The 21,661-nt window shown below is 41.1% G+C and overlaps 1 protein-coding gene across 2 annotated transcripts in view; it reads left to right on the forward strand.

Moving 5' to 3' along the window:
* The window catches only part of akap6 (A kinase (PRKA) anchor protein 6), a 164,663-nt gene that overhangs the window by 3,696 nt on the left and 139,306 nt on the right, over window positions 1-21,661 (forward strand). For both annotated transcript variants that reach the window (XM_061218527.1, XM_061218528.1), the window contains exon 2: window positions 18,494-18,867. In XM_061218527.1, coding sequence (XP_061074511.1) covers window positions 18,538-18,867 — 330 coding nt within the window. In that variant the 5' untranslated portion in view covers window positions 18,494-18,537. The remainder of the gene's footprint in view (window positions 1-18,493; window positions 18,868-21,661) is intronic.

Below are 21,661 nucleotides of genomic sequence, written 5' to 3' on the forward strand. Positions count from 1 at the left end.
TTTTAATTGGGAAAATGTAAACAATGTGAGCTTTTACTGTTTTTGACTCAATTTGGTGGCATAGGAGAAATGAAAGATATAAAACAGTATACAGTGATCACTGTATGTCATGGAGAGCATGTCAGGGTAAACTGAATTTCTGACTCACTTACATAAAGCTATCAATATCCTTCTGGAACTAAGATTTGCACTGTAACATGCTCTACTCACGCAGTATGTAGCCAGATCTACAACAAGAGATACAATTAATTTATTTGATTGGAGTGCTGGATAAGGCATATGTTATTAGCAGGTTATTAGCATTTGTACCCAAAGAGAACATTACTGTACTTTCAGGGAACATTTGGGAAATTTGATCCTCGAAGAATAGAATTGAAACATCTACTATATTTCTAAGAATGAAGATGGGGATGAGGGAAGATGGAGAGAGAGAAAATAAAGATTATCAGAATTATTGCTGCCATTTATATGATTTAATAGTTGCATAATTTATAGGCTTTCAATGCATCTGGACCCCTTTCCTCTTCTTATTCAAAGCACAGACATCCACCTTAGGTACTAATCTGCAACCCGCTGGGCAGATATTCCAGTCTAAAAACCATCTCTCAGAGCTGCATGTAAATTCTAACTCTGGCAATATTCTCCTGGTTATGTGACTGACTTCATAAACAGGAGCCTAGGCCTACATGCCTCTCCCCCATCTTCTTACCAGTTAATCTCTGACTGGCTGTCTGCAAAGTCCCAGGCCTGGGGAGATCTACTTTTATAGGCGGGAGGAGGTTGGAAGCGGTGCTACTGGGTGGGGACTGGCGAATGTGAGGACAGAACAGTGCAGCAGCAGCTTAGCGTCTCCCTCACCATGAGTCATGCTGTGCCATTACGCGTCTGAATCTAACGCCCTTTCTATCACCCCTTACTTTGTTGAGGTTCCTTGTGCCACACAATATGCCTTTTCACATGGATGCACAAAAACACAGAAACAGGAAAGTTGTGTAGTATAAGGAGGAGAAAGATCTGACATTTTTCAACAGTAAATCATTTGATGTTAAATCGTTCAACATTCATGAGATGAGCCATAAATTACTGGATGGCTCAACAAACTGTTGTGTAAAAAACGGTGAGTCATCATATACAGTAATACTGTTACATCTCTCTACATTTTGTTCATGGTGGTATAGCTGTAGCCTGAAAAACGCCTTAATCCTGAGTTACCTTTGCCACGGGCCTTATGTCTCCTGAAAAGGCCTTGAAGTTTGCTGTGATAAGACACTGCGTTCACTTTGGGGTGCTGGTCAGCATAACCGGGTTCACAGCATTCCTGTACAGCTCAGGCAGCCTCATTACCCGGCTTCCATGCCTCAGCAAAACTGCGCAAAGTCATCGGCCGGCTGGAATTCTGCCCTTTCCCCACTGCGATTCAGGACTGTGTGGTGCTTAAAACAACAGCCAGAGGCATTTCAACCTTGCGTCCATTTCATTTTCATCCGCGGTTACTGATTTTCTGTACACTCCATTGTACAAACTTATCCTGCGGGCTGGGTGGTGTTCATGCCCACTTGGTGATGGACTTGGTCATATAATCTTGGTACCAAACAATGAATTATTCACCAGGACAGGAGCCCCCCCCAACCCCCCTCCAGTGTGCACAATGATCACTTTGTTTCCTCTCAGAATCCGCGCTGTTCATGATGTCATCCTCGCATTATGCCTTCAGTTTAAATAAGCATTGATTTTCGCCGGTCCCATGATGATTACGCTACACTGAGGTCGTTAAGAGAGCTCCTCGTCATCGCTGTAGCGAGCAGCCTTCCTCTGACTGACGTTTGTGGGAAACGTAATATCACTTCAACGTAGCGCGATAGCGGTTATTGTGAATCATTACTCAGCCACACGATGCTTTTAAATGTATAACACGGGGCTGCCAATAAGCAATTCCCTGTAAATGAGATTTAAATCCATATCTAAGCCTTTTCATTTCAGCACTGTAGTTTGTATTGGGTGTTTAATGTTTTACTTTGATTCTCAGTTTTTTGCCAGGTTTGCAAATTTAAAGCTATATAGATTTTATTTGAATTGACCAAGATGACTATCAGAATGCTGGAAAAGTGCGCAGTGAGTAATCCAAAATTATGGAAAAGTGTTTGTCAGCATAATATATTTGCATTAGTGGAATGTTAATATGTAAATATAGTTCCATGGGGCAGCAATGTGGTATTTTGAAACCGCAGGGTAGCCACTGTGATTGACAAGCTGTGTAGCCAGTAAGTCATACTGAAGGGGGGAGATTTGTACTTAAACTTTCGTAGCCATGAAGCTGAATAAACTGTTAATACCGTATACTACAAAAGTGAAGAGATTCACTCTGGATTGGGACTTATTCAAAGCTAATAATTCATTTTGGCCATACAAGCAGGTATAATGACCTTGACTCAACAGAAATTCAGTCATTAATTCATTTTATTTTATTATCTAAGATATGTAAATACAAACATGAAATGTATGTTCCTGGTTGTACGCACAGAAGGAATACAATTAACTTCATGGTTAACAACAATAGATAGATATTGTGAACCATACATATATCTTGAGCATAAATATTGCAGTGTCATCCAAAAGCTGGGAGTCCAGGAGAGAGCAGAACAGGCTTGCTGTCCTGAAAGGCGCAAGTCTGGCAAAGGTCAGAGAAGTCCTGATGTAATCAGATTTCCACTGAGCCATGTTAAGAGCAACACAAAATAGAGCTGAAGGGATTGGGAGGTTATACCGGATCACTGTTTGAGGGCTGGCTTCCCACGTAGGCTTACCTTACACATCACAGCCCGTCCAACCTCCCCTTCCCATCATCACCCCAGTGGCTTCAGGTTCAGAAAGTGTGGCCATCACTGGTGAGAGGTTCCTAAGATGAATGCTCGCCATTGCAGAGCAGTAGGAGACAGGAGGGATTTGGGACTGCGGATGAAAGGGAAGGGGGGGGGGGGGGGGGTGGTTCTGAGCGAGGGGAAACAAGTCTGAGCATGCCTCTTTCCTCTTCACAGACAACAGACCATGATACTGACAAACAGAAAATTTGTGCTTGGGGATATTATGGCACTCACAGTTATACAGTAAAACAGCAAATGTAATGTGAACAGAGTGAAACATATACAGGTCCTGACCAGTCCAATTTCCAATTTTATTATTTGCAGGTAGCCAATGTTTGACTACTGTATGGCAGTTGCCTGAAGAGAGGCTTGTAGTGAAAGCTTCATGGTTATAATTACTCTGAAGCAGTTTATATCCTTATCCAATTATCTAGCTCCAGTGACACAACTTAAGAGATCAGAGCGCTATGTCTGGTTGTCCAGCTTTAAGGATTTTGTTTGCATTTAGCGGTATGGCTCTCGAGAGGCATTTATATGGAGCTGGGCTAATTCAACACGAGATTGTTCTTTGTATGTAATACTGTGGACTTGTTTTCTGTGTGTAGAAGGGGGAGAAAGGGCTGGCCATAAGGATTATGAGGTCACTCACCAGCCTGTGAGGATTGGCCAATTGTCACCGGCGGGTTAGAGTTCAGGTTTTTGCAGGAGGGCTGTTCAGTAATTACCTGTTTGTCCACAGCCAATGGCATGTCAATGTTAGCTCATTCATAGAGAAGCGGGAGGGATAAGTAGTGTTGTGGTTTGAGGGTGTTTGTTGCTGCAATTCCTCTCTTGACTTTTATGAGTCCGAAATGACCTATTGTCCCTTTAAGCAAAACATGCAGATTAATGACAATGATTGCAGAATAAGGGATGAACCAAAATGCCTAAATTTATAGGTGGCTCACAGGGATAGATTTCCTTTTCAGAACAGAAATGTCAACATGTCAATTTAGGCAATTGGACACTCCCAAAGGATTTCCAATAAATCAATTCTTTAATTTGTATTCCATTTGAGAGATTCATTTTGGAGAGTAGAAAGAGTTCAGTTCATCCGTTATTGTGATCCATTAAAGCACCTCCATACCTCTTTTCAAAAGATTAACATTGTGAAAAAGCCATGAATATTATATGAGCAGTCAACATTCTGTAATTGCTGAGCCTCTCTGTCCTATAGTCACCTGTCAAGCCTTTCACAGAAAATATGGAAATATTCAAAAATAACTTCAAAGGCAACAGGAATGACTGCATTGTACTATAAGCAACATGACTTGAAAGGTGGCCCACACAATGATGAATTTTTATGTTCTTTCACTTGTTAAATAATACTAATAATTTGTTATTTAGCTGACACTTTTACCAAGCAATTTACAGTTGATTAGACTAAGCAGGGGACAATCCCCCTGGAGCAATGTGGGGTTAAGGGCCTTGCTCAAAGGCCCTACGGCTATGTGGATTTTATCGTGGCTACACCGGGGCTTGAACCACAACCTTTCAGGTCCCGATCAAGTATCTTAGCCGCTAGGCTACAGGCTGCCTATAATCAACCCTAAACATAGTTAGGCTGTATACCTTAATTACATTGCTCTGTGGGATATATGTGGGAATATTTTTTCTTTGCTTCAGGGTATGTGGCATCTCCTTGGATCGACATTCCCTGTTTTTGTTTATCTGCAGACCTGCCTTTGATTGACTGGAGGACACAGCAAATCAATATTGGAGCATACCATTCTCAACCCTGTAGAGGGGCCTCTTCTGTTTGGCTTGCACCATCTAAAATTAGGCTGGGAATTAAAGTTTGTGCTGCAACAGCATGACTGCTGCATTTAAAATATCATCTTTGTTTGTTCTAACGTTCTTGAGTGAAATTCTTGTGGAAGTAACTGTCTGGAGAGGATGAATTCTTTGGCATACAGAGATGCTAAGTGCTAAGTCATGCCAGCTCTATAGCTCTCTGGCACAAAGGATGCAGAACACAATGAGGCACCTTATGCCATCATATTTTCCTCAGAAAGCCAATGTCATTTAATCCTTGGTGAATTAAGTGATATACTATATACAGGAAGCGGGCTGTACTTCCATAAGTACGTTCCTTTGTTCAGAAAGGTTTGGGTTTCTCTCTACTAAGATGTCTATTGATGTCATACCTCACAATGTCACACTTTATGTGTCACTCCCTGGGGTTTATGGCATTCATTACAATTACCATAGCTACTGCATCTATCTTTAGTTTGTTTACTTAATTTAGTGCACTATGTTACAGCTGTGAACCAGCTGGCAATTTCCCTGTGAGAATTGCATTTATACAGTAACTATGGACTGGGGAAATGAGGTACATCAAGGCTTGCTGACACAATGGCCTTCTGCAGCACTCTTTTGTATTTAAGTAATTCCAAAAAGAGAGGTTGAGGGTGTCGCATTGAGAATTGAATCAGCTGAGGTGGAGAGGGATTTAATTAGGCAATTAAATCAGGGCACATTGAGAGCATATATTAGGTGGCACATTGAGAGCACGTTGGGAATGTAGGCAGGACACCGAGGAACCCCCTACTCTTTGTGGTGAATGTCAGCGTGTCAAGACCTCAGTTTAACGTCTCATCCGAAAGACACAACATTGTTGTAAAATACATTTCTTAATCACATACAAATAATGAATGCGTGCATACTAAGGTCAAGGCTACCTGAGGAGGGATTCTGGACATTCTTGTTTATGAGGAAGAGGAAGAGGGAGGCAAATGTACTAATCCAAACAGAGCACATGCATCATGGAGAGAGGATTAGCCACTTTACGTTACGTTATTGGCATTTGGCAGACGCTCTTATCCAGAGCGACGTACAGTTGATTAGACTAAGCAGGAGACAATCCTCCCCTGGAGCAATGCGAGGTTAAGGGCCTTGCTCAAGGGTCCAACAGCTGTGCGGATCTTATTGTGGCTACACTGGGATTAGAACCACCGACCTTGCGTGTCCCAGTCATTTACCTTAACCACTACACTACAGGCCGCCCCTTAGTTCATACAGCCACTTCTGTAAGAACTAAATCAGGCTGACTTTCAAGCCCTGATTCTGTTTGCTTCACCATTAAACTTGAATCATTGTCATGAATATGTAATAGAGGGAGGGGGCAGCATTTTGCCAGATTTTGAAGAGCTTTTGCAAATTCACAAATCATTCTCACAGGTACAGTGCATCCAGAAAGTATTCACAGCGCTTCCACATTTTGTTATGTTACAGCCTTATTCCAAAATTTATTAAATTCATTTTTTTCCTCCAAATTCTACACACAATACCCCATAATGACAATGTGAAAAAAGTTTTTGGGAGATTTTTGCAAATTTATAAAAAATAAAAAACTAAGAAATCACATGTACATAAGTATTCACAACCTTTGTCATGAAGCTCAAAATTGAGCTCTGGTGCATCCTGTTTCCACTGATCAACCTTGAGATGTTTCTACAGCTTAATTGGAGTCCACCTGTGGTAGATTCAGTTGATTGGACATGATTTGGAAAGGCACACACCTGTCTATATAAGGTCCCACAGTTGACAGTGCATGTCGGAGCACAAACCAAGTCAAAGGAATTGTCTGTAGACCTCCGAGACAGGATTGTCTCGAGGCACAAATCTGGGTAAGGGTACAGAAAAATTTCTGCTGCTTTGAAGGTCCCAATGAGCACAGTGGCCTCCATCATCCGTAAATGGAAGAAGTTCAGAACCACCAGGACTCTTCCTAGAGCTGGCCGCCCGTCTAAACTGAGCAATCGGGGGAGAAGGGCCTTAGTCAGGGAGGTGACCAAGAACCCGATGTCACTCTGTCAGAGCTCCAGTGTTCCTCTGTGGAGAGAGGAGAACCTTCCAGAAGGACAACCATTTCTGCAGCAATCCACCAATCAGGCCTGTATGGTAGAGTGGCCAGACAGAAGTCACTCCTTAGTAAAAGGCACATGGCAGCCCACCTGGAGTTTGCCAAAAGGCACCTGAAGGACTCTCAGACCATGAGAAACAAAATTCTCTGGTCCTTGAGTGGCCCAGCCAGAGCCCAGACTTGAATCCGATTGAACATCTCCAGAGAGATCTGAAAATGGCTGTGCACCGACGCTCCCCATCCAACCTGATGGAGCTTGAGAGGTGCTGCAAAGAGGAATGGGCAAAACAGCCCAAAGATAGGTGTGCCAAGCTTGTGGCATCATATTCAAAAAGACTTGAGGCTGTAATTGCTGCCAAAGGTGCATCAACAAAGTATTGAGCAAAGGCTGTGAATACTTATGTACATGTGATTTCTTAGTTTTTTATTTGTAAGTAATTGGCAAAAATTTCAAAGAAACGTATTTCATGTTGTCATTATGGGGTGCTGTGTATAGAATTTATTCAATTTTGGAATAAGGCTGTAACATAACAAAATGTGGGAAAAGTAAAGTGCTGTGAATACTTTCCGGATGCACTGTATCAGAGAAACCAGTGTACTATTAAAACATGGGAAAGTCTTAGCCATGTGTGTTATCTCAGCAGTGTCCACAGCATTGTAATCCAGTTTTACCCAGTTCTCCACAGCCTTAAACAACTGTGGGTCCAGAAAAATAGCCATTCTGAAAGAATACATTTTATCCCTGTTGGATAGAAACTATTTGAGCTGAATTAACTTTGAGAATGTGGCTGTATCTGCTTACCATACTAATTGTTGCATGGTTTGCAGATGCCAAAATCTATGAATAGAAAAAAACCAGGTGAAATATATCGCTGAAGCATACACCCCATTAAATGAACATTGGAATGGAGTCTGGAGTGATTACTCTGTGGTGTCATTTTCTTTCCTGGCAAATGACACTTTCCTAATCACAACATAGGTTAAGAATAACCCCATATCAACATACCAGTATCGATGGTATCAGGTTTCTGAATCCTGTGCCGGCAGTTACAGGATTAAAACAGTGTGTTGATCTCAGATGAGCGCAGGTTGCTTCTATCAGTCTACCATATCTCCTAATATGGCATTGTGTATGTGGAGTTGTGGACAGGTAGTATGTTTATCAATTACGTTTGCCAGACTGATACAATATGATTGGCTTATAATTATTTTTCAGCTTTATCAATATTGTTCCATGAAGACAGGCAGGCATATTATAGCACTAGTATTGGCACTATACACTGTATAGTTCAGCTTGCATTGTGAATGGAGCAGTGAGGTGATATCTGTAAATCAAACTATAAATCTGTAAATCTGATTTATAGTTTGATAAGTTCTGATAAGATCCTGTAGTCATTTAATGTTTCAATCCATAATTAATAATTTTTCATATTAAGAAATAACATATTGGGGCGGCACGGATGGTGCAGTGGGTAGCACTGCCGCCTCACAGCAAGGAGGTCCTGGGTTCGAATCCCCGTCGGCCAGGGCCTCTCTGTGCGGAGTTTGCATGTTCTCCCCGTGTCTGTGTGGGTTTCCTCCCGGTACTCCGGTTTCCTCCCACAGCCAAAGACATGCACGTTAGGCTGATTGGAGAGTCTAAATTGCCCGTAGGTATGAGTGTATGAGTGTATGAGTGTGTGAGTGAATGGTGTGTGTGCCCTGTGATAGACTGGCGACCTGTCCAGGGTGTATTCCTGCCTTTCGCCCAATGTATGCTGGGATAGGCTCCAGCCCCCCTGCGACCCTGATCAGGATAAGCGGGTTCAGATAATGGATGGATGGATGGAAATAACATATTTGTACATTTGTACATCACTGTGTTTGCGTTTTTTAATTACTCTTTCTGCTGCTTTCCGCTGGTTGTGTTGGGTGCAATATTTCCAGCGTGTATTCCTATTTGATGATGATACAGGAACTTGCATGGCAAATGCAAAAAAACAAGCACCTAAAATCCAAAAAGCACCTTTAAAATTAGGTTTGATATGTTGCTCAATATTACCATGTCTAACAAACATTGTCGGTCGGTCCAAAATATGCTACCGGCAAATTATCTAAGAACAATAAGAACTCCATGTGCTCCAAGTAGTAGTTTTTCTTTGAATGGAACTCTGGTACTTGTAGAAAACAAATCTTTCCTGACCACCAGTCATTGAAAACTGGAATATTAAGGATAGCCACTTTAAAATTAAATTATTCTTTGTCTATTCTATCTAATTTCAAAAATAAAGGTTCTTATTGTGATTTTTCACTGATTCACATGCACAGTTTGAGACTATTGAATACCAGCATTAAGTTTGTGATTTAATTGTGATCACATTGATAATTAATTACACATAAACATGTAGCAAGATAATAACCAGAATCTCTCCTAGTAAAGTGACTTTTATAATGCAAATCATTTGCAAATCAAGCACTTCTAATTGTGGGTGAAGACTCAGCAGTAGCCAGTGTACTGTAATTATACATTTCTTTGTCTATGATGTCAGAGATGGACTTGCCTACATTTTCACGACAATGTCAATATTTCATTTCACCGATCAAATAGCAGCCAGAAACATCAATTATGAAAACATATTTTATATTTCTCATTCTGAGCGTGATCTCAATGCCTCATGGGACATCTTTAAACCTTGTCAGTAAAAACATATTTTACAATGTGCTTTCTCCATTACTGTACATGTATTTATGTGGCAGTGGTCATAGACCAGCACGTTTTTTTGTATTGAAAGGTTTATTCTCTTCTATTTCTTCTTAGCCTCTTTCACTATCAAAGAAAGTCAGATATTGAGTCCTGTATCTGAGTAGAAGAATTAGACACCACCCGTTGATTTTCCACATTATCACAGGACTATAAATTAAAAACCTTCATTCTTCATATATTTATAGTTAAACCATAACTCAATCTATCCAAAAATTTAAAAAATCCTGGAACAATTCAGTGCACAGAAGAGAGCTTTCAATGCAAACACAGTGGTGTTTTGGACTTTACAATGAGTAACTCTCAGATCTTAAATCATTTTAGTTAATTTCAGTGATTTGCAGACAAGTGACTATGAGTAAGGATCAAAAGATATATCATAACATAAGGCTTGTGGGAAATACTGCACATCTACAAGGCAACAATCTTCTTTCAGCTGAAAAAATATATATGTTTTATCTGTAGATATACAGTGCTGTTTGGAGGTACACAAAAAACATTGGCCCAGTACCAGAAGCAAGGTTCCTCTGTTCTTGGTTTCTCATAGATACTCATACTTCTGTAGGTTACGCTATCTCTGCTCAGTTAAACCAAACTGGCAATCATGAAAACCTACAACAACAAAAACAAGAACATCTAAATAACACAATACATACTGTAACAATAGTGATGTAATGGCACTGTTCCCAATGGTAGTCACAACTTGAATTTATGTGAAATTAATGAAGTTCTAATTATCCAGTCAAGTGTAACTACCTGATGTCCTATGACGGCAGGACTCCCTTACATACTGGCAAGAGATTGATGTTGGTGAGGCTAAAAAGGGGGTATGATTGGGGTATGATATAAAATGAATCAATAACTATATTTTTTACTATATTCTTGTCAAAATGGTGGTATTTCAAAAGAATGAAAATCACATCTTAATGAGCTAGGCCAACTGAAATATTCAACATCTCATTTCACACAGAGATTTAGGCCAACGCAAATGTATTCAAGGCATAATGTCTAGGCACCAAATCACTTGTCATATGCTAGATTTAGAGTCCCCTCAAATTCAAAACTGGTGGCTATGTTGAGACTGCTTCCTCTTTATCAATGGGAATGTTTAACATTAATCTAAGCTGCCAAATGAATGTACTATTGGCTGTTAATATATGCAGCAAAATGTACAGTGTACTGCAAAGGCATGTACCTTGAATGCCAGCTCAGTCACGATGAATTATGCAGAGTGCATGTACACAAAGGGCCGGATGCCTGAGGCGGATGGAGAGGTAAACAGGATGTGGGACCACACTGACAAGGAAAAGAGAAGGATAGTTCAACCTGGATAAACCCTGAGCTGTCCATGGAGAAACCGATATTTTCAATTAATGTCCATGAAGAAATACTTAATCATTTAATACCCATCTTCTGCGTAAATTATAGAAATTTGTATCTGACCTCAATCATTAGCATAGATCAGAGATGGTCCAATACTTAGAATGTTCATAAAACATTACCTATTTACAAATTACATCAAACCACAGACCAGATCCTGGTCCCTGGTGTCTTCTTGATGTCCTTTTTACAGAACTGCCGTGGTTCCTTTAGTCTGTAACTGTAACTAGGCAGTAAAGCCAATTTAATTTCAACTCCACCAAGAAACATTATCATATTTTGCTCTGAGGGATACACAAAACAAATTGGATATGCACTACTGCAGTACAGTGAGTTCTAATTTTAAAAGTTGTATCTGGATAAGTTCCCAAAATAATCAAGATAGTTGCTCCAAGTTTCCCAAAAGAGATATACCTGAAAAAGAAAAGGCTGAATTAGGGTACACACTCTAGGGTTCAAACCCTAGCCATTGGTTTAATAATTAAATTGTACCTTGTTTTGTTTGTAAAAGGTCATTATTAGTACCTTTTTGGATACATTTCGTAAATTATTCATAAGAGAACAAAAATGGATCTCCACTGTATTTATTTTTAACACTCTTAAAACTGGTGATGGAAAGGATCTGGGCAGGCATACCCATTCACCTAACCATTTCCTGTGGCATTAAACCGGACCCTAAACTGTAGACACAAAAGTGCTTAATGTGAACGTCTCACAAGCTTGCATGTTGCATTTATCTGAAGTCCTTTGCTTAAGGGTATCACCGCTAAAATCCTGGTATTGGAACTTGCACCATGCCCAACACAAGTTCCCTAATACACTACAAATACACCATAATTCAGCCAGTAAGCCAGATCAAGACTTGACTGCCCCTCACTCGTGTCAAGCCATGAAAAGTAGGCCAGTTTGAAAACACCGACCACTGATACAACAAAGAGACGAACAAACAAAGCCCTCATAGTAATCTTTCTAATGAGATCCTCCGAAGAGGCTCGCAGGCTGACCTTCGGGCCTGCTCTGTGTTTTTCCAGGCTGGCGGTTGCTGATTGGATTTCTTAGCGCAGTACTCAGTTACTTCAGGAGGGAAGCATTCCGCGTGGCTCTGGCGGAAACCAACTGAAAAGTCGGTACATGCCATACTGTGTACTCGCCTCACTGATGTAATATGGGTGTCCAGAATTCAACAATGCTATCATCAGACCGGTCTGTTTAGTAAGCACTGGCTATTCCTGCAGTATGAGCTCATCCAGAACATCCTGACAGGGTGTCGGAAATGACAACACAGGGAAAGGATGAGGCCTGGACATTAAATGGCTCTGCTGTTGCCTAGCAGCCACCTGGCCTGTACACATTTTATGGATTGCTGCTGTGTGATTTAAGCCTTGTATTCAATCTCAGGAAGGTAAACCTATATACATTGACATAGCACAGAGGACTCTCTTACTGTCCCCTCCCACTGGCTTGTTAACAGTACCCTCTCCTGGTACTGGCTAGCTATTAGCTTCACTCTGTTCGAGCATGCAGAGGGAGAGAGTGTGGGGGAAGGGCATAGCCTGAGGGGATCTGGAGTGGGGAGGGACTTGGCCTTGGGAAGAGAACGCAAACACCACCTACGGAGCAGTGTTGCAGTCCTTCCATGTGGGATGCAGATGGGCACCGGGATTTAAGGACGTACTGTGTCTTCTGAGATTGATCTGATATCGCTACGCTCTGCCACAGATACGCTTAGGATCATACAACTCTTTTTTTGGTCACAATGAGGTTCACTGTCTTACAGCCTGCTTCGTCGCCGGAGCATAATTACGGTATGTCATCCGTCACTATCGAAATGTTTTGGCATCCAGATGGCATTTCACGCTCAAGGGATGGGGCGTGCAGTGGATGGTTGTGGTTCTATTTGAGGATGAACGTGAAAGACAGCGGGGCACGTGGATGCTTGCGAAGGAAGAGAGGATGGGATGGTGCTGTTTGATACGTTTGATGCGTTTAACGAGCATAAAAAGGAGTATAGCCGAATTCGTGCTATCATAACGATGAATTTGTTACATTAACAGATCATTTTACTTAAAATAATTTAAGAAATCCGTGGAAATACCTTACTTTACACATAGGATATCCGGGAGAATCGTTCTTAGTCATTTATCGTTCAATGGCAAGTGCGCTGCTCTGTGCATAGGCAACAAGCTCTTTACCACTGAATAACACAGGGAGATTATTAAACAGGTGCCGGTAGAATCGCAGTAATAATAATAAAAAGATAATTAGTTGCATGGCTTGTCTATTCTTAGCATGGGGCTTTTCAGCCTCCTGGTGAAAATGTTTGTGGTGAAAACTCAGTGAAAACCAGGCACTTGGTTGAAAAGTGAAAGTTTTTTAAGTTAACTGACTAGGACGTAATCAGGCCATGTTAGCCTACGGGTAAACCTACCCGATAGTGACGTATGACATACCGACTGAGACGTTTATGTCAAAACGTCTCAATCTAGAATTCAATTTTTGTTCACTGGGTTTCTTCATAATATCATGAGAGCTCGGGAATTGCTGATTTAATTAGGCGATGACTTCTGCTATATTGTACCATCCTTTATTAGGTACAAGAAACAATATTCAATACGCTGCTGGTCTTTCAAAACAATGCTTTATCGTCCATATTTATAGGCTAATACAAAAGCTCATTGCTAATTTTATTTGACAGGACTGAGCCAAACCATAGATTGACTGCATACTATCCCCTCTGATATTTGTTGGGTTAGAGTACAACATTGAGGGTGTCCAACACTAATTATAGGAGTGTAGCAGCTCCTTAGTGTAAATCTCTAAGAAAAATTGTTACAGTATGTGTTTGTTTGTTTTGGTTTTGTTTGTTGGTTTGTTTGTTTGTTTGTTTGCTACTAAAAACAGCACACATGCTTTCTCTATACTTTGGTGCGGATCACTGAGGAGTTCTAGAAAGATTTCTGGAAAGCGAGGCATGCAGCACAGGGCGCACTGACGACTTGCAGACAGAATCTTTCAGGACAGGTGGAAAGGCAATGAGAATAGAACCCAGGCGACAAGTCTGGTTAAAGAAAGTATATTTGTAAATATACTAAATCTTAAGGTAGCCTACTGTACTATTGTAAATTGTGTGCCTTTCAGTACCGCGTGTGTTTTGGTGTATTGATAATGTACTGCACCATAAGTGAAGTAAACTTAAAAAAATAAACATCAATGTCTTACTGTGTTTTTCATATTTTTCAAGGATATCTAAACAATAATTGAGATATGTGTTGCTTCTGATACATATCTTGGCCTACATTCAAATTGACTCAAACTGCTGAGTCACTGTCCGTGTGGCAGACTGCTGAGCTGCAGTACTGTATGTTGAGTGAGTCTATAAGGGATACTTCCTCCTGGGGGTGATGATGGAGACTTGCTTGCCCCAGCTCTGGTTTCATAGGGACCCCCAAAACGTGGTTAAAAAAATTTCCCTGTTACCAGGGCACCGATGGTCTTCTGTCCAATCAAGCAGTGGAAATGCACTTCTCCCTATTGACGTCACTGTCCAATCAGAGCACGGATGGAGGAACATATATTTTTAAAACAAAAGCTGGAGCCTCATAGCAGTCCACAGAGACAGTCATTTGTCTTCAGCAGCTTTCCTACTGAAAGCCTTTGTTTGCGTGCATATGCAGATGAAGCGCACTGTCCCCATTCAGGGTGAAGCATCCTTTACCACCCCTTATTCGAATCCCATTTGCCTGTAGTGACCGAATTCATTAAAATGTTTATCGTATGTGGATTTCTGTTTCATCACAGAATGTGACCTCTGCTAGAGATGCATTATATTATGAGCAAGTGCTATTACTTTGTGCCCTCTCTTTGAAGACTTTGAAGACTTTCCAAATTTAAGAGCAACAACACAATAAGCTCAAAGTTTCATACTATCCCGAGAAACCTCTACAGAATTTCATCATAATCTAAACATTCATTCTTGCATCAGTCTGAATGTTACGTGACAGTTGTTTCCTTTATTTATAATTCATATTCTACAGCCAGAATATTTTTCACACAGCAGATGAAATACTCCTTAGCCTGCTTCATCCAAGTTAAGCACACCTGTCAATAGTAATCTATCAACCGTATAAACTAATTACATCCCAAGCTGTTGAACATCACAGAAGCTGCAAGATATGATGTGTGATTTGGCTGCATCCCTGTGGATTGTCTTTTTTCTGTACATCCTCTATGACTTCTAATTGCATCTTGGTCTTAAAATAGCTTGTTTCAAACCTCATTATATACAGCCAAGGTAACGGACCTTGATGCAGGCATCAGTTCGTTACAGTTGCACACCGAGGACTGAGGTTGGATTCCTGGTCCTGTCAAAAGCTGAATTTGGCCGGCTCTCATGGATCGGCATAATTGGCTCGCTCAGCAAGGACTAGTAGGCATTGCCGCGTGCAAGCACCCTGGTGCGCCTTGGAATTACGGTTGCGGGCTGTGAGACGAGATGGCTTGAAGAAGGCATGTTGTTCTCCCTCTGAGCCACCGAAGGGATGGGGTCATTAGCGGTGTATCCCCAGCTAACACTAATTGGATTAGATAGGGTGCAATTGGCTACCAAATTTGGAGAAAAAGGTAAAAAATGTGAAAAAAAACCCTCATTATATAGAAAACGGGTCTTACTAACAAAACTCGATTTTTGAGGTGCTGCATCTCAGGCTTGGTATGCAGTTTTGATGATTATTCCTGAATGCCCTGATTGCTGTCAGATGAATTCAGATCTTGCAAAGACTGTATTCGTGCCTATCCATGTCATTATCATGATAGAGTCTGTGATGTTCTAACAGCTGTAGCTACAAGTGGCCCTATGTTCAGTAAAGGATATTGACATTTACATTTTCGATAATGATAATTAGGGAGGTCAGAGAGGTCAGACAGCAGGCAATAGGGGTGATTGATTGATGATTGACAGTCAAGATGATTGAAGAACACTGTAAAAGAGGCAGAGCCTATGTTCTCTAATGTATCATTTATATCATTTGGTCGGTGTTCTTATCTGGAGCGACATACTGAAGTGCTTTGAACTATATGACAAGATAGCTTTGCACCCAGAAATTAGACAGAAGACAGGAAAGCATAATTACACAGCCAGTGGCAGGAAGTATGTTCAGAACAGGCAGGGTGTATTTAGTTCTCTTTTACACTGTTTACAAGGTACATTTACATTCCTTCTCACTGGAGGGCAAGAAGACATTGGGAGACTGCCTGGTTGATTCTAAGTCATTATTGTAAGAAGACCAAACATGGTTTCTCTCTTCAGTCTAAATACACATAAACAGCTATGTGTTCTCAGGCCAAATGTCACATTGCCTATACTTGCTGAAGGTAACATCCTTAGACTCAATACTCAATAAATAAATATACACTTACTTTTTGCGCATTGCGCGAGATTCATCCTGCCCGTTTTCTAATTATCAGTATACTGCATTTCTATATTTTGTTTGGTGAGTGTGCCTCTATACATGTGAAAAGTTATTTTATTAGCATATACAGGCATGACAATCAACATATTTTGGGGGAATTAATCATCTGACGATTTATGAAAAGTGTGGAACAGGTCTCCTTTTTGAAAGTGTGTAAGATCGAATGATGGGCGGCCAAAGGCATATTGACAGTGTACTGGATACATACAGAGAGATGAGGGGGGTTCTATCTCTGTAGACTGTCTCTCATCAGTAGCCGGGGGAAAACCGCCCCCTAGACCCTGCCAGCTGTGCCGGAACAGGCGGAGAGAACTGCACAGTCATTAGTGCAGTTCATTAGCACTGTGCTGGTGAAGGACTGGCCTTACAGCCTGGTGTTCAGGTTCAAATGGCTTGTGATTTAATCCACACACAATGCTATGAAAGTATGGGGTGTCATTTGTAAAGATTTGCACACACAATATTTAGCACCAATTTCTGTGTAAATGTTTAAAAAAGTGACATTATATATTTTTTGTATTGAATTTTTTTTACACTTGGTGATGCTAATTGTGGAGAAAAAAATTCTAACATTTTTACAAACGTCAACCCATCATTTGTAATGTAGACAATGCAACAGAGAACATGTCAAGGGAGATGATGGGGAGGATGGGGCACTGCAGGACATTTGGTCAGCTCTGAGTTATGGTATCCAAATTGGATTTCCTAGCCACAGGCAGTGGATTAGAACCTATGGTGTTCAGCTGCATCCTTGAACAGGAAGTATAAAAATAATCGCTGTGGGTCCAGTCCCCACAGAAATGTATTGCAAAATATGCAAGGTGTAAGTGAAGATGATGTACTGTATGTCACTGCAAGTAATATACAGTAGTGACTGTACATTATAAATGGAAAGGTTGTGGTCACAAATCCATTACATGTGGTAAGACCTTCCATTGCTGTTTATATGACATTATAGGCATTTAGCAGATGCTCTTACGGTGTTGAACATGCATATCTGAAAATCGATAAATGCCAATCTTTCTAAATTAATTTGGGAGTGTCACAAAAGGTTGAAATCATTGTAAACTTTTCCAACAGAGTGGAAACATTTCAAGGGCTATAGACCAGTGAATACTTGAGATTAATTTGCAGTACTCAAATTGTTCAAGGCAATCGGTTTCTTCAAACCATTTGAGTAAACTTGACTCTTGGGTTTTACAGTGAAACTGAAGCAATTCAGGTTAACAAAATTCGATCCAGGGCTTATAGGCATGCTATGCTGGATTTTTAGCCTTTCTGTAGTCCTGTGTTTAGAAACACCCCTCCTCCCTGTCCCCTCTTTCCTCAACCCCATCCACTCACCACCAGTTTTATATTTTATGTCCATTTTCATATGGTTTTTCATATCTCTGTTTCCGATAACTGTCGCCATTGAGGAAAAGCAATTCCAAGGTTGACATTTCACTGTACTTGCGCTTCTTCACCTCTGCCATTACAGTAGCAAGTCAGCTACAAACACTCCAACAGGCTCTGTACCCACATCCGCCCCTCCTGACACAGAAAAGAGTGTCATGCTCAGAAACATCCAGAACACAGGTTAGAAGAAGAAGTACAGGCAGTGGAGCACAGATTCTGCAAATGTGTCACTGCGTCTATTTCAACCATGTAATAGACATACGTAATAGAACATCAGATAAATTCTATGGTGAATATTTAGTCTGGATATGAACCAGAAACTCTCTAGAAAGATACAATACATACATATAAAGTAACACAGTCACAGGCAAACAAAAGGTGCCTGCTTTCACACACACACACACACACACACACTCTTAACCCCTATTTTTATTCACCATAAAATCATCAGCAAGATAACAAAAAAGAACAGATAGTGAAGCATCTCTCATCCAGCTGTCCAGCACTTCGCTAATATTAGATGCCCTCTGTAGAATGATGTCTACTTTACTCGCTAGCAGAGCATGGAAGAGTGCGGCTGTGGATTTGCATCTGAAATTACCCTGTCAGCTTTCCGCTCCATAAATGTATCTGCTTTCCTGGCTTCTTCCCCTAATAGTTATTCATCAATGCGCCTCTTCCTTCCCCTCCCTCTCTCCCGTTCTCTCCCTAACTCCCTCTCTCTCTCCCTCTCCCCCTCTAGCTGAAGGAGAAGAGCCCGTTCCCAGGACCTAGCCGTTTTTCGCCATGAGCATCGTCGTTTCCCCGATGGCCAGTGAGGCCGCCTCGCCCATGATCACCTCCGTCACCCCCACCCTCGACCCCTGCGCCAAGGACGAGGGCGAGGGGCTGGGGGAGGGCAGCAGCGGAGACGGGCTGGCGCGGGAGCAGGACCACGCCCGACGCCAGCAGAAGCCTCCGCCCCTCCACACCGGCGCAGACTGGAAGGTGGTGCTGCACCTCCCGGAAATCGAGACCTGGCTGCGCGCCACCACCACCAGGGTCCGCGACCTCACCCACTCCGTCCACCAAGATGCCATCAACAAGCACGTGGACGTGCACCTGGTGCAGCTCAAGGTGAGAGGAGACAGCCCAGGCCATTGTCGTACTCCCGTGTGTGAGGTCTTGTCAAGTTTTGCCTTCCTTTATTTGTTTTGTATGTAGGTCAGTGGTCACCAACCCTGTTCCTGGAGATGTACCGTCCTGTAGGTTTTCACTCCAACCCTAACAAAGCGCGCCTCATTCAACAGCTTCAGATCTCATTCAGCTGGTAATTGGTAGAATTAGGTGTGCCACATTAGGGTTGAAGGGAAAACCTTCAGGACGGTAGATCTCCAGGAACAGGGTTGGTGACCCCTGGTGTAGTTGATTCGTTAAATGCATGAATGAGCCCCATGGTCTCTGATCTGGACCTTGTCAGAGCTGCCTGCGGCTGGTAGCTTCATAGGGCAATGCACAATTGGCAATTGTGTAGCCCAGGGTACAGGAGCGTCCATTCTGTTTCAGGTCTGCGTTTCATTGTTATGTAGTGACCCTCGCTGGTTATGTTGAAGGCTCTCCACTCTATGCTTAGCTGTAGTTTGCAGTGTGAAAAGAAGCAGCTGGTGTTTCCAAGGCGAGTTGTGCTTGACTATACTCTCACAGATTGGCAGTGGGGTTTGTGGAAGAATGGAGAGTTGGTCATTCCAAAATAGGGTACCAAATGTATATATATATTTTTTTAAAGCTAATAATAATTCCATATAAATCATGAAGTACTTCCAGAATAGTACTGCATGTAATCAGATTAACAAGTTACATTTTGCATCAGTTTTTAAAAAAATAAAAATGAGCCAAACATTTCCCCTTAAATGTAGCGGATTTGAAAGTGGTATGTCAGGTGTAATAAAGCCTCTCTCTTTTGAATTTCTACTGTTATTAATGCCTTCTTCTAAATGGATTTATGGTGAAACGTTTGCAGTAGCACACTGCTCCATTATGGTGCACTTCATGAAATTGTGATGTAGGACAGGTAACCTACTCTTCAGGTTCACAGACCTGGACTAAAGGAATCAGTGTCTCACAGCAAGAAGGAATTGGGTTCAAATCCCTGCCTGGGCCTCTGACATTTTCTCTGCATGGTCGTGTGGGATTTCTCTGGGTACTCTGGTTTCTTCCCACAATCCAAAAACATGCAGATTAGGCTGATTGGAGACTCTAGAATTCAGATATGCTTGAGTGTGTGAGTGAATGGTGTGTGTGTCCTGCAATCGATGGGCGACATGTCAAGGGTGCATTCCTGCCTCTTGCTAAGTGCATGCTGGGATAGGCTCCAGCCCTTGACCAGGAATAAGCAGGTTAGATAATGGATGGATGGATGGATAGATGGATGGATGGATGAAGATATTGGTGCACTTGATGTAAAACAATGTTTTGGAAAGCCTGCAGCAACACTGTCACATTGATGCTCTGTCAAATCAATACTGTGAGTACTACTGTACATTGGCTTGTGTTAGCCAGTCAGGCTTTGTCAGACTCAATGCTTGGCTGGGCATATGATCCATTGCGACATGACTGTACTGTTTATGTTTGAGGCCAGTTAGTTGGATCATCTACAGTGTAATAGAACTAAATAATCTTTTTGGTCTTTGGGGTGAGGTTTTCTCTCTGAATCCATAAGATTAGAGTGACTCCGAGGTGGAGGTAAATATATCCTCCTGAGACCCCACAGAAAAAAACATTTTAATTGTTTTCACATAATGCAAGTGTCTTGGATGACATGTTTAAGGAAATATTGAATTATGGAATAGGGGGAATGGAGATGTCTGGATCAATCTCATTTGAATTCATAGACATATGTTACTCAGATAGCATGACATTGCTGTGAAATGGGCAATTGCTTTGAAACAGCCCATTGCCTTTATTCTCTTTGCATTCATTTGTTGAAAAGGGTAAAAGTAAAAGGTACATGAAATTGAACACACCCCACTAGGGATGAGATAAGGGCATAGCCTATAACAGAGTAATTCTCACCTTCCCACTTGTGATCATAGTGACTGATATTATTTTGTTATCTCATTTTGATTCATAGACACATGTTGCACAGATAGCATGACGTTACTGTGAAATGGGCAATTGCTTTGAAACAGCCAATTGCTTTTATTCACTCTGTAATAATTTAAGTTATTGGAAAAGGTAAGAGTAAAAGGTACATGAAATTGAACACATCCCAATAGGGAGGAGATAAGGACTGTTATACCATTACAAGTCTGTAAATATGAGGATATCACACCCTGTTTGCATAGTATTTGTATTCACAGAGGATTCCATAGAGACCATCAAGTATAGAGTAGAGTCTCGCATTAATTATGAAAATATAGATGGCAGGATATGCATTGGTAAAGCTAACGTTCCAAAACATTTAATTAATGTATATTACAATTGATATTATTTATTTCTGTTCACCCGGAGGTACTATCCTATGTTATATTAGTGATTTAGTGAAGTACTGTAATACACAAATGTCTTTAAGATCTGTGTCAATGAAAGTTTTAAATGTTCCTTTTACTCACTCCAAAATTTATAAACGTGCTTTCAGTTTTAATGTTCCTTCCTGTCCATGTTAGAGATTCTAAATCACTAGCAATTATTTTTATCAATTGTATCTCTCTACAATGTAGTCACTGTGTCAATAGTTATGTACTTTGTCTTTTATTTCTTCATGTTGTGTATCTTAACCACTCAAACACCACTTGAGCATTTTAATGTTTCCTTTAAATTTTAATGTCTTGACATATGATGCTATTGAGTCTAAATAAAGTTTATATTAATAATAATTATTATAATAATCACAAGTAGTACTTTTAATACAAATCAGCACAAAGTTATTTGG

The sequence above is a fragment of the Conger conger genome, chromosome 1 (assembly GCF_963514075.1).
Source record: "Conger conger chromosome 1, fConCon1.1, whole genome shotgun sequence".
Classification (NCBI taxonomy): Eukaryota; Metazoa; Chordata; class Actinopteri; order Anguilliformes; family Congridae; genus Conger; species Conger conger.